General features: G+C 49.3%; 1 protein-coding gene across 1 annotated transcript in view; it reads left to right on the forward strand.

Annotated features, from left to right (window-relative positions):
• LOC115077462 (extracellular calcium-sensing receptor-like) overlaps positions 1 to 10,336 on the forward strand; it is a 14,066-nt gene extending 3,730 nt beyond the window's left edge. Inside the window, exons 2-6 of the mRNA XM_029579754.1 lie at positions 3,455 to 3,749; positions 4,305 to 5,144; positions 8,688 to 8,915; positions 9,038 to 9,161; positions 9,366 to 10,336. Coding sequence (XP_029435614.1) covers positions 3,455 to 3,749; positions 4,305 to 5,144; positions 8,688 to 8,915; positions 9,038 to 9,161; positions 9,366 to 10,336 — 2,458 coding nt within the window. The remainder of the gene's footprint in view (positions 1 to 3,454; positions 3,750 to 4,304; positions 5,145 to 8,687; positions 8,916 to 9,037; positions 9,162 to 9,365) is intronic.
• The last annotated feature ends 3,432 nt before the right edge of the window (positions 10,337 to 13,768 follow it).

The raw sequence follows: 13,768 nt of genomic DNA on the forward strand, positions 1-13,768 counted from the left end.
GTATCCCTGTGTCCATCCCCTGAGCCCTCCAGTCCTAGAGGTGTCAGGCTCTGTATCCCTGTGTCCATCCCCTGAGCCCTTCAGTCCTAGAGGTGTCAGGCTCTGTTTCCCTGGGTCCATCCCCTGAGCCCCCCAGTCCTAGAGTTGTCAGGCTCTGTATCCCTGTGTCCATCCCCTGAGCCCTCCAGTCCTAGAGGTGACAGGCTCTGTATCCCTGTGTCCATCCCCTGAGCCCTCCAGTCCTAGAGGTGACAGGCTCTGTATCCCTGTGTCCATCCCCTGAGCCCTCCAGTCCTAGAGGTGTCAGGCTCTGTATCCCTGTGTCCATCCCCTGATCCCTCCAGTCCTAGAGGTGTCAGGCTCTGTATCCCTGTGTCCATCCCCTGAGCCCTCCAGTCCTAGAGGTGACAGGCTCTGTATCCCTGTGTCCATCCCCTGAGCCCTCCAGTCCTAGAGGTGACAGGCTGTGTCCCTGCTCCCATCCCCTGAGCCCCCCAGTCCTAGAGGTGACAGGCTCTGTATCCCTGTGTCCATCCCCTGAGCCCTCCAGTCCTAGAGGTGTCAGGCTCTGTATCCCTGCTCCCATCCCCTGAGCCCTCCAGTCCTAGAGGTGTCAGGCTCTGTATCCCTGTGTCCATCCCCTGATCCCCCCAGTCCTAGAGGTGTCAGGCTCTGTATCCCTGTGTCCATCCCCTGAGCCCTCCAGTCCTAGAGGTGACAGGCTCTGTATCCCTGTGTCCATCCCCTGAGCCCTCCAGTCCTAGAGGTGACAGGCTGTGTCCCTGCTCCCATCCCCTGAGCCCCCCAGTCCTAGAGGTGACAGGCTCTGTATCCCTGTGTCCATCCCCTGAGCCCTCCAGTCCTAGAGGTGTCAGGCTCTGTATCCCTGCTCCCATCCCCTGAGCCCTCCAGTCCTAGAGGTGTCAGGCTCTGTGTCCCTCTGCCCATCCCCTGAGCCCTCCAGTCCTAGAGGTGTCAGGCTCTGTTTCCCTGGGTCCATCCCCTGAGCCCCCCAGTCCTAGAGGTGTCAGGCTCTGTATCCCTGTGTCCATCCCCTGACTCATCCAGTCCTAGAGGTGTCAGGCTCTGTTTCCCTGTGTCCATCCCCTGAGCCCTCCAGTCCTAGAGGTGTCAGGCTCTGTTTCCCTGGGTCCATCCCCTGAGCCCCCCAGTCCTAGAGGTGTCAGGCTCTGTATCCCTGTGTCCATCCCCTGACTCATCCAGTCCTAGAGGTGTCAGGCTCTGTATCCCTGTGTCCATCCCCTAAGCCCTCCAGTCCTAGAGGTGACAGGCTCTGTGTCCCTCTGCCCATCCCCTGAGCCCTCCAGTCCTAGAGGTGTCAGGCTCTGTGTCCCTCTGCCCATCCCCTGAGCCCTCCAGCCCTAGAGGTGACAGGCTCTGTATCCCTGCGCCCATCCCCTGAGCCCTCCAGTCCTAGAGGTGTCAGGCTCTGTATCCCTGTGTCCATCCCCTGAGCCCTCCAGTCCTAGAGGTGTCAGGCTCTGTATCCCTGTGTCCATCCCCTGAGCCCTCCAGTCCTAGAGGTGACAGGCTCTGTATCCCTGTGTCCATCCCCTGAGCCCTCCAGTCCTAGAGGTGTCAGGCTCTGTATCCCTGTGTCCATCCCCTGAGCCCTCCAGCCCTAGAGGTGACAGGCTCTGTATCCCTGTGTCCATCCCCTGAGCCCTCCAGTCCTAGAGGTGTCAGGCTCTGTTTCCCTGGGTCCATCCCCTGAGCCCCCCAGTCCTAGAGGTGTCAGGCTCTGTGTCCCTCTGCCCATCCCCTGAGACCCCCAGTCCTAGAGGTGTCAGGCTCTGTGTCCCTCTGCCCATCCCCTGAGCCCCCCAGTCCTAGAGGTGTCAGGCTCTGTGTCCCTCTGCCCATCCCCTGAGCCCTCCAGTCCTAGAGGTGACAGGCTCTGTGTCCCTCTGCCCATCCCCTGAGCCCTCCAGTCCTAGAGGTGACAGGCTCTGTATCCCTGTGTCCATCCCCTGAGCCCTCCAGTCCTAGAGGTGTCAGGCTCTGTATCCCTGTGTCCATCCCCTGAGCCCTCCAGTCCTAGAGGTGTCAGGCTCTGTATCCCTGTGTCCATCCCCTGAGCCCCCCAGTCCTAGAGGTGTCAGGCTCTGTATCCCTGTGTCCATCCCCTGAGCCCTCCAGTCCTAGAGGTGACAGGCTCTGTATCCCTGTGTCCATCCCCTGAGCCCTCCAGTCCTAGAGGTGACAGGCTCTGTGTCCCTGCACCCATCCCCTGAGCCCTCCAGTCCTAGAGGTGTCAGGCTCTGTATCCCTGTGTCCATCCCCTGAGCCCTCCAGTCCTAGAGGTGTCAGGCTCTGTATCCCTGTGTCCATCCCCTGATCCCTCCAGTCCTAGAGGTGACAGGCTCTGTGTCCCTGCACCCATCCCCTGAGCCCTCCAGTCCTAGAGGTGACAGGCTCTGTATCCCTGTGTCCATCCCCTGAGCCCTCCAGTCCTAGAGGTGACAGGCTCTGTATCCCTGTGCCCATCCCCTGAGCCCTCCAGTCCTAGAGGTGACAGGCTGTGTCCCTGCACCCATCCCCTGAGCCCCCCAGTCCTAGAGGTGACAGGCTCTGTATCCCTGTGTCCATCCCCTGAGCCCTCCAGTCCTAGAGGTGTCAGGCTCTGTATCCCTGTGTCCATCCCCTGAGCCCTCCAGTCCTAGAGGTGTCAGGCTCTGTATCCCTGCCCCCATCCCCTGATCCCTCCAGTCCTAGAGGTGACAGGCTCTGTATCCCTGTGCCCATCCCCTGAGCCCTCCAGTCCTAGAGGTGACAGGCTCTGTGTCCCTGCACCCATCCCCTGAGCCCTCCAGTCCTAGAGGTGACAGGCTCTGTATCCCTGTGCCCCTCCCCTGAGCCCTCCAGTCCTAGAGGTGACAGGCTCTGTGTCCCTGCACCCATCCCCTGAGCCCTCCAGTCCTAGAGGTGACAGGCTCTGTATCCCTGTGTCCATCCCCTGAGCCCTCCAGTCCTAGAGGTGACAGGCTCTGTATCCCTGTGTCCATCCCCTGAGCCCTCCAGTCCTAGAGGTGACAGGCTCTGTATCCCTGTGCCCATCCCCTGAGCCCTCCAGTCCTAGAGGTGACAGGCTGTGTCCCTGCACCCATCCCCTGAGCCCCCCAGTCCTAGAGGTGACAGGCTCTGTATCCCTGTGTCCATCCCCTGAGCCCTCCAGTCCTAGAGGTGACAGGCTCTGTATCCCTGTGTCCATCCCCTGAGCCCTCCAGTCCTAGAGGTGACAGGTTCTGAATCTCTATAGTCATCCGTTGAGCCACCCAGACCTAGAGGTGACAGCCTCTGTATCCCAGTGTCCATGCCCTGAGTCGTCCAGCCCTAGAAGTGATGAATTTTGTGTCCCCCTCAACAATCTCATTCACTGATTAATTCTTTCTCTGTCTCTTTCATGAGGTGCCTCTTCTCCCTCTCTCTCTAGATTCAGCTTCAGGTCCTACCGCTGGGTCTTGGCTATGCTCTTTGCCATCACAGAGATTAACAAAAGCCCGACTCTTTTGCCAAACGTCACCCTGGGATTCCGTATCCTCGACACCTGCAATGCCATCGAGAGGGCTCTTAGGGGCACCCTGCAGCTAATGTCGGGGCCCGGCACCCCTACTCTGAACTACCAGTGCCAGAATTCTACCACCAGGCTGGGAGCTGTGATTGGAGACTCTGGGTCAGCCCAGTCTGTGCCCATGGCCTGGCTTCTGGGGCTCTATCATATCCCACAGGTAGGGAACCACGAAAGCGGTCATTTAGCATCAGAACAGGATGGGAGGCTATAACATAATCTATATTCCTTGACTCCCCCCTCCCCAATCCGTGAAAAATTGTCACTGCCTCCCTTTGAAGTGCTACGTCCAAGATGCTGTCTGCTTCGCCGCACACAGAATCTGTAAAAGTACTGGCCAATTGGCATCAATCTTATCTACCCATCATGCCTCGGTAATTCCCAAGGATGTTCACAGAGAGAACCAAGATAGCATTAACCCTTGGAAAACTGTAGGTTTGTCAGCTGTGGCACCGCAGAAGCAGCCACTGCTTAGGTAGTGCCATGTAATCCTACGCCATGAGAGATAGGCTGATTCAATCCTAGCATTACCCCATTGCATCTATACTCTGATAGTTGACATATGACTAAGAAAAGCAGGAAGTACAAGCCCCATAGTTAGAAAGGGGTAAAACATGGTCTAGATTAGTCTGTCACCTGATGCTCTGAAGCTTAGAGAAGACCCTACTGAAGACGTAGAATGCACTTGTACCCATGTTCTCTTTCCTTCTTCCAGATTGGTTACTTCACGCCAATCCCCTCCTTAAGCGACAAGCACACGTTTCCCTCCTTCTTGAGTGTCGCCCCAGGGGACTACCCTCAGGCCTATGGCCTTTCCCGCCTCATTGCTCACTTTGGCTGGACATGGGTGGGGATACTGGCCCAGGACGGAGACTACGGCCAGCTCAGCAGTCAGATCCTCACTGAGGAGATCTCAAAAGCTGGGGCCTGTGTGGCCTTTTCTGAAATCGTCCCCCTCATCTACTCTGGGACCAGGATCCGACAAATCGTGCAAGTGGTCAGGAAGTCCTTGGCGAATGTCATTGTGGTTTTTTCTTTGGAGGCTTACCTGAACCCCGTGATGGAAGAGATATCGGCACTTAACCTAACTGGAAGGGTCTGGATTGCCACTGAGGCATGGTCTACCTCCCCAAGCCTCTCCAACCAGAACCTCTTCAGAACCCTGAGCGGCACTATTGGACTCGTGATCCGTAATGGGAAGATGCCAGGATTCAAAGATTTTGTTTTCAGCCTTCAGCCTTCCAGGTTCCCCAATGATACTTTTGTGAAGCTCTTCTGGCAGGAAGCTTTTAGGTGCACATGGTTGCAGACTACTGGAGAGGAATTGTCTGCAGGAAATGAAATAGGGACCCAACTCAAACCCTGCTCTGGGATAGAGAACTTAGCAAATATTGACATCTACTCCGATATTGATGATTTGAGAGTGACATACAATGTCTACAAGGCATGTTATGCAGCTGCTCATGCCCTGCAGAATCTTCTTTCATGCCAGGATGGACAAGGTCTCTTTGCCAACAGGATATGTGCTACCATGAAGACTTTTGAACCATGGCAGGTACTCTAAAGGCAGAATGTGGTACATTAATTCCTTTAAATGTCAGACTAGACTTGACTAGGTTAGTTTGCCCATGGCCTTGTTGTATGTGAGGATGTGACACACTGAGTGCTGATGAATGGAATGAGCATATTCAATTTAAAAGAGCAAAGGATTCATGGATATTCAGGAGACATCCATGAGTGGGACACACATCAGCAGGTCTTGGGTTTTCAGCAACGTGGGTTCAAAGTTTTTCTGGTGGAGATGAAATATCTCAAGCTTTAATTTTTTTTGGGAGATGGTGGAAGAAAGGGACATGGGGAGAGAGCAAGAGAGATTGAAAGTGGGAGAATTAATGTGGACAAATGCAAAGTGATGCAGATAGGGAAAAATAACCCTAATTTTAGTTACACGATGATAGGTTCTGCATTAGAAGTAACCACAAAAGAAAAGGGCCTAATAGTCATTGTGGATAATAGGTTGAAATCCTCAGCTTAGTGTGTAGCAGCAGCCAAGAAAAGCACACAGAATGCTAGGAAACATTTGTAAAGGTATGGAGAATAAAACAGAGTACATCATAATGCGTCTGTATTGATCAATGGTGCGGCCACACTGTTATGGCTGAGGGCTCGGCTAGGGCTAGAGAACCCCCACAGGGGCAATCCAGGACTTCAGGCCAGATGCAGACAGGGCTGGAGGATCTTCAGCCTATACACTAGCCACCTCCCCCTCAGACTGGGCCCTTGGGTTCTGGCAGCCAGCAGGACAGGTTTTGTATTGTATTCTGTAGGGGATCGGTAACCAGTGCAGCTCTTTGAGAATTGGGGTGATGTGGTCAGATCTTTTGCTGCTGGAGAGTGATCTGGCTGCTGCATTTTGTAGGAGTTGAAGTGGTTTAAGGGTGGAAGCTGGTAGACCTAGGAGGATTGCGTTGCAATAGTCTAGTTTGGAGAACAGGGGGGGCTTTTAATGCTGTTCTGTAGTCCTGGGTGTGTAGGAGAGGCTTGATCTTTTTAAGGACTTGGAGTTTGTAGAATCCTTCCTTCATTGTATTGTTAATGTGCTTCTTGAGGTTTAGTCTGGTGTCCAGTGTGATTCCTAGATCTTTTGCAGTGAGGATGATTTCTTTGTTTGTTATGTAGTTATTGAGTAGGGGGTCAGATATAGGTGAGGTTTTGTTGCATATGTAGAGTATCTCAGTTTTGTTGTGGTTGAGGGTGAGGGCCATTTGTGTTAGTAGTTGTTGGATTGTTTTGAGGTGGGTGCCCCAGAGTTTTAGGGTGTTAGCCATGGTGTCTCTTATTGGGAGGAGAATTTGGACATCATCAGCATATATGTAGTATGATAGTCTGAGTCCAGATAGGAGTTTGCATAGAGGTAGGAAGTAGATATTGAAGAGGGTGGATGATAATGAGGATCCTTATGGGATGCCATGTGGAAGGGGTATTTGTCTGGATTCTGTGTTGTTGGTTCTATGTATGATCTGTTAGATAGGTATGATGTGATCCAGCTGATAGTGGTGTCACATAGTCCAATTCTTTTAGTCTGTTCAGGAGGATGTTATGGTTGATGGTATCAAAGGCTGCAGATATATCAAGAAGTATGAGGATATATTTTTGACCGTTGTCTAGATCTTTGAGGATTGTGTCTGAGAGGGATAGTAGTAGGGTTTCGGTGCTGAGGGTGGTCCTGAATCCGTGTTGTGCTGGGAAAAGTATTTTGTGGTTTTCTAGATGGTCTGAGAGTTGTTGATTGACGATTTTTTCTAGTGTTTTGGCTATGAAGGGAAGGTTGGATATGGGTCTAAAGTTGGCGAAGTTGAATTGATCAAGTTGGGGTTTTTTGAGTGTTGGTTTAATAACAGCGCATTTGAGTTTGTCTGCGAAGATGCCCTCATATAGAGAGAGATTGATTATGTCGACGATTGGCCTGGCGATGATGTTGGAGACTAGTTTTAGTGTTTTTATTGGGAGGGCGTCAATTGGATGTGAAGTAGGGTTCATTTTTCGGATGATGGATTCAACTTCAGTGGAGGCTGTGTTCTCAAAATGTGACCATCTGGTATCAGATTTGCTTGAAGGGGTTGCAGTCTCTTCATCTGTGGTTGGGCTTTTTGTGGTAAGGTTAAGGATTTTGTCCCAGAAGAAGTTGGCAAAATTGTCACATGTGATCACTTGGTTTTCTGTAGGTGGGGGGGGGGGGGGGGTTTTGTCGGGTTGTGTATGTGAAAAGTTCTCTGGGGTTGAATTGGTAGTTGTGTATCTTTCTTGCATAGAAATCTTTTTTGGCTTTGTCAATGTCCGTTTTGTATATGTAGAGAATGGTTTTCTATTTATCTTTTAGTTGATTTGTTGGGTTCTTTCTCCATTTTTTTTTTCTGTTGATCTGTTTTTTTCTGTTGATTTTTTTTCTATAGGATGTTTTGGAGTCCTTGGGATAACTTTTTATCGGGCTAAAGTTTGACATGATAAATTAGGAGCATTCCGAGGCATAACTGGAAGGAGTTGAGTTAGCTAGATAAGTTATCTGGCTAACTCTGGTCAGCCCACAGACATGTCATAAAGTTAGCCGGATAAACTTATCCGGCTAACTTTAAGATAGCTGGATATATTCGGTAGCTTGGCCACACCACTGAATATATATATATAGTCTAAGTTAGCCAGATAAGTTTATTTGGCTTAACTATCTGAGCTGCACAGCGGATGAATATGGACCTCTAGAATCCTAAATTTAGCCCTGCTATTCATTTGCATTGATTTAGGCCTAATTATGAAAATCAGTGCTAAGCTCCTAACTTGTTTCCTTGCCCTAACTCTGCCCTTGTAGGCACCCAACTTTTAGGATCCTAATGAAACTAGGAACCTAAATTTAGTTACTCAGCTCTAGAATATTTTCAGAAGGGCCAATTTAGGATCCTAAGTTCTTTGAAAACTGGCCCCCAGGACAGTCAGGGAGACCTGCCACATGTCATAGGGAATGAGCAGCAAGAAACTGAATCTATGTTTGAGGACTTGTCACTGTGGGAGACAGGATGCTGGGCTCGCTGAACTTTTGGTCTGACCCAGCATGGTCTTCTTATGCTCTTACGAGTTAGGGAGGAAAGAGAGACAGAGAAGATGTCTACAATTGCCACTAAGATTGCCACTTGGCTCCTGGTCATCAGGGACAAGCTGGTCCAGTTTGGGTTCTATCCCCAATGTTACCGGAAACTGGAAATGTCCATCCATAGATACAAGAAGGCAAAGTGAGGATTAGCTCAGTCTGTGCAGGTAACATAAAGCCAGCTTGTGAGCTTTCATTATTAGAGATAGTTAACGTAAGTCACCACCCGTATAAAATCAAAACCATGCAGATATTTTTAAAACTGTTATACTGCGTAATTGAAAGGAAAGCTTCCATACTGTCGCCCATTCATACCCTGCCTCCGTTGGCACTTTCAACTCAACCCAACTCAACTGAGAACACAAGAGTAGGCCCTGCTGAAACACATCAGCTGCAGTTCTGCCTTGTTCTAGCCAGAACTGGGCCTGACCCCCCTGTCCTTTCACCCTCCTCCCGCAGCTTCTCCACCACATGAGGAAGATCCACTTCAAGGGCAACCTGCAGGAAGATCTGTATTTTGATGCCCAAGGAAACACCCCTGCCGTTTACGACATCATCAACTGGCAACTGAGGCCCAATTCCAGTGTTACCTTCGTCAAAGTGGGTGCCTTCGACAGCAGCGCCCCCCGAGGGCAGGAGCTCCTCATCAATGACAATGCTGTCCTGTGGAACAAGGGAGACCAGCAGGTATGCAGGAACTTACTCTGGCATGGATTCAGAACTTCAGGGTGTTCCAGCAGCGAGGGCCAGGAAATGTCCCAAACTCACAGCTGAGTTTTCAGCTCCCTTGGTCTTCTTTCTTTCTGCAGGTCCCCCACTCGAAATGCTCTGAAAGCTGCCAGGCTGGTTACAGAAAGATCTCCCGCAGAGGAGAGCCAGCCTGCTGCTTTGACTGTACTCTTTGCTCGCCCGGAGAAATTAACAACCAAATTGGCAAGTATAAATAATGTAGGATAGAAAGAAAAAGAGAGAGTGTGTCTGTGTGTATGAAGCTGTAGCTGTTCTGTGGATGTTCTGTAGCTGTAGCTGTTCTGCAGCTGTTCTGTGGTGAGGCAGTGTCTGGATGGGTGATTGCGCATTTGAAGGAAGCTTACACCGCTGCTGCCTGTGCTATGTGGTGACCACTCTTCTTTTTAGATTCCACAGAATGCTTTAAATGCCCATCTGACCACTGGTCTAATCATGCTCGTGACCGATGCATCCCCAAGGAAGTAGAGTTCCTTTCCTACGCTGAGCCTCTAGGTGCCACATTGGCTACCATGGCTGTCACAGGCTCCATGGCCCCCCTTACCATCTTGGCCATCTTCCTCAAACATCAAGATACTGCCATCGTCAAAGCCAACAACCGTGCACTCAGCTACCTCCTCCTATTGGCTCTCACGCTCTGCTTTCTCTGTCCCTTGGTCTTCATCGGCCAGCCGCAGGTTGTGACCTGCATGCTCCGGCAGGCCACATTCGGGGTCATCTTCACATTTGGCATTTCCTGCCTGCTAGCCAAGACCATCTTGGTGGTCATTGCCTTCAAGGCCACCAAGCCTCACAGCCACTTCCAGAAGTGGGTGGGACCACAGATACCTGGTGCAATCGTCTTTCTCTGCACTTCTTTGCAGGCCATCCTTTGCATTTTTTGGGTGTCCAGCTATCCCCCCTTCCCAGATAACAATATGAAGTCCCAGCTAGGAAAGATCATCATGGAGTGCAACGAGGGCTCAAGCTTAGTCTTCTGGTTCATGCTGGGGTACATGGGCTTTTTGGCTGGGGTCAGCTTCCTGGTGGCCTTCCTAGCCAGGAAGTTGCCCGACAGCTTCAACGAAGCCAAACTCATCACCTTCAGCATGCTGGTCTTCGGTAGCGTCTGGGCCTCCTTTGTCCCGGCCTACCTCAGCACTAGGGGGAAGTACATGGTCGCCGTGGAGATCTTCACCATCTTGGCATCCAGTGCCGGCTTGGTCAGCTGCATATTCATCCCCAAGTGCTACGTCATTCTGCTCAGGCCAGAGAGGAACACCAGAGGGCATCTGATGGGCAAGAAAACGGTGCAGATTGCAAACATCCAAGGAGAGTCAAAAGGCCAAAGTCAGCACCTGCGGGAATGTGGACATTTGTGACTGCCTCTCTCAGCCACCATTTATTGAAGAGGGGGGAAGAGGGAACCGGAAGGTGGGAAAGCCGATTATAGATGCTGTCAGGGAGTTACTGGAAAGGTTTACACTGACAGTGACTGTACAGCACCATGTACACTGATGGCACTTTATAAATAATAATCACTGCTCTGTGACTGTACAGCACTGTGTACACTGATGGTGCTTTAGAAATAATAATCACTGCTCTATGACTGTAGAGTGCTGCGTACACTGATAGTATACTAATTGTTTTGGGACTGTACACTGCTGTGTTCACTGATGGCACTTTATAAATCATAATCTCTGCTCTGTGACTGTACAGCACTGTGTACATTGATGGTGCTTTATACATAATAATCACTGCTCTATGACTGTACAGTGCTATGTATGGGGCGTTGTGCCTGGACTGGAGCATTTACCCAGTAGCAAACAGCCTAAAGCGGCTTTGTAAATGAGACCCCCTTAGATTGTGAGCCCTCTGGGAACAGGGAAATACCTACAGTCCCTGAATGTAATCCGATTGGAAGTGCCTGAAAGGCAGAATAATAATCACTACTATACGACTGTACGGTGCTGTGTACACTGATGGCACTTTAAAAAAAAAAAGCTCAGTGCTCTTACTGCGCTGTGTACACTGAGACTCTCCCCATTATAAATAATCGCATGTTCTCTGTGACTTTGTGTATGCAGATGGCGTTATAAAAATGACAACACAAGGCAAGCAGCCTTTCTAGTCTTAGTCTGCTGGGAATAATACATCTTAATGTAATTGCTCCTCATTGCCACTAGGGGTCAGCATAAGATTATAGGACTCAAACTCTGCCATGCTGGCTTGGGGAATCCTGCGTCACCAGAGGATGTGCCCAGATGTTCCAGGTGTCATTAATAGTGATATCCCCTCTCCTTCTCCCTCCACGCCATCCCTGTGGCCACCCTTCCTATCCCAGCAGCATCTCAGGATCATGTTTTGCTGCATTATGTGTTTTGCTTTGTATTACGTTTATTATTACGATGCTTTTGTAACACCATTTTGTGTTTCATTGTTAACCACTTAGAACAGTTTTTCTGTTGCAGGTGGTAAATATAATTTTTTTAAAAACCCCGGTGAATAAATAAGTAAAATAATTTGGGGGGGGGGGGAGGCAGAATCTTCCAGCTGCTGGCATGGGAGAGAGGAAGGTGTGGGTTTTGGATTGTTCCTGAATTAAAGTATTTAAATTAAAAAAAAAAATTTTAATATTGTTTTATTCACCTTGTGCACCGCCTTGGGAAGATTATCTTTCCGATTTGGCAGTATATAAAGATTTATTTTTTTTTATAAATACACCCAAGAGAAATTAAACCTGCTGGAAAGTGCAATCAGAGATCATCAAACACCATAAGGCACAATGATACAAAAATAAATCAAGGAATGCCTCCAGACACTTAAACGCAGAAAAGCATGCGGACCTGATAGGGGCAGTTGGACAAAAGGCTCAAATGCAGCAGGGTAGGAAGTAGGGAGCACTATGACTCTGCTTTCTGGCCATTTTCCAGACCTGGTCAGGGGGGTTAATGACACCTGTTTACAAACCCGGGGATCCCAATTACCCAAATAAATAGGGAGGGGCGTGGAGTCAGCAGCAATGTTCATAAACGTCTGCCCAGACGTCAGATCGGACTCCTCCCCTGGCCACAAAACCACAGACCACATCTTTCTTTGCCTTAGGGTCACTGATTAACGAGCGTGCAAAACACGCAACCTTCAGGAAGAAAAATGTGCAGGTTTTATTGATTCTATCCGGCGTCCTGACTGGCACCTTCAATTACTGCAAACCAGAATTAGGAGAGGCGAGACCTCCCACAGAATTAAATCCATGTATTCAGGTGGAGGGAGGGACGGTTTGGGGAGTACGGTTTGTTAACTGGCTCCAGGTTTTCAGGACAGGCAGATCCAGGCCTGGCTTTCCCTCCAGGAGGAAGGCTGTGTGCACTTCTGCTCCTGCAGCAGAGGTTTAAAAAAAAATCTTTCTTTTCATATATTTTCATTCACTTAGCCTCATAATTTTGACATATTTTAGTTCAGTTTGAGTTGAGGCATCAGTCCTCACTTTTAGTTAGAGTTTATTTAATTTCTTTAGTCTCTTATTTGATTTGTTTATTTGAGGGGCAGGCAGCTCCTCTGCCTTCCCTTGAATACTGACTGCAGCCTTTCTCCCTTTCTCACACAAAGTTTCAGGGTAAAGGTTTAGTTAGGCAGGGACAGGTTTTCAGGGCTTTAGTTTTAAGGTGAGTTTTGTTTTAGGCAGGGTTAATTTCAAGGCACATTTCCTTATTTGTTTTACAATTTTACGTTCTGTCACGCTCTGTTCTTTAGCCTCCCATTGGCTGAAATAAAGCTCTCCCTTTAGCTCCATTTTGTTTGATTTAGTTATTTAATTTCTTTCAACCCTTCCCCCATAATTGCCTTTTCTGATTTTGTTTTAGTTTTATAATTTAAAAGAGCAGCAAGCTCTTCCCTTTTTATTTCCTTTGTTTAATCACTGAGGCTCCACAAGCTCTGAAGCCCGGCTGAGCTCTAATCAGACTCCTGCTGCAGGCCTTCCCGGAGCAGCCAAGGAGCCTGCTTTTCTAAGCAAGTTTCATTTCCAGGTTTTTTTTTTTTGTTTTTTTTGTACTTCTCACTCCTCTCTCTTTAATTTTGGAGCACAGGTTCACTTGAATCTTCACTCTCATTTCACTTATTTTTACACATTTAATTTAAAAAAAATTTTTTTAGAAAAAAAGTCACTCTTTATTCGACCCTTCTCACCTCCTTTTTAATTTCAGTAGAGGCTATTTCAGTCCCAGTCCCCATCGCCTACACCTCAATAGAAAGAACAGCCTGGGCAATGGGGAGGAAGCAGTGGCAAGGCAGTGTCTTCTTCAACCACCTCAGTGCTACATCTTGTGGAGGTGGTGACACTGTTGGCAGAGACCTTTCAGCCTGAGGTGCTTTATGTGAAGGCCGCCATACCAGGAAGACTGCTGCATGTCAGGGTATGGCTCGAGTGCGGAATTGTTAATTTCGTTAATGTATATGCTCCAAGCGCAGGGCCCAGTAGGCAGCAGTTCTTCAGCCAGATGTTAACCTATCTTGACAGCTTGAATGTCAACGAAGCTATGATACTCGGGGATGATTTTAACTGTACCCTCGAGGCCCTGGTACAGCCAGGAACCACACCAGGGCTTGTCGGCTGTCCTGAGGTAATTAGTCTTGCCACTTCTCCCTGGTTGAAGTCTGGTGAGAACACCACCCTGAGGCCTCTGACAGCTTCACCTTTGTCAGGGTGAAAGAGGAAGTGGTGTCCCAAACCCGAACTGACTGGCTCTATATATCTAGCCACCTGATGTTGCAAGCCTGGTGCAATGCCATTAGACTAGCGTCATTCACGGATC

This window comes from Rhinatrema bivittatum, chromosome 16 (assembly GCF_901001135.1).
Source record: "Rhinatrema bivittatum chromosome 16, aRhiBiv1.1, whole genome shotgun sequence".
NCBI lineage: Eukaryota > Metazoa > Chordata > Amphibia > Gymnophiona > Rhinatrematidae > Rhinatrema > Rhinatrema bivittatum.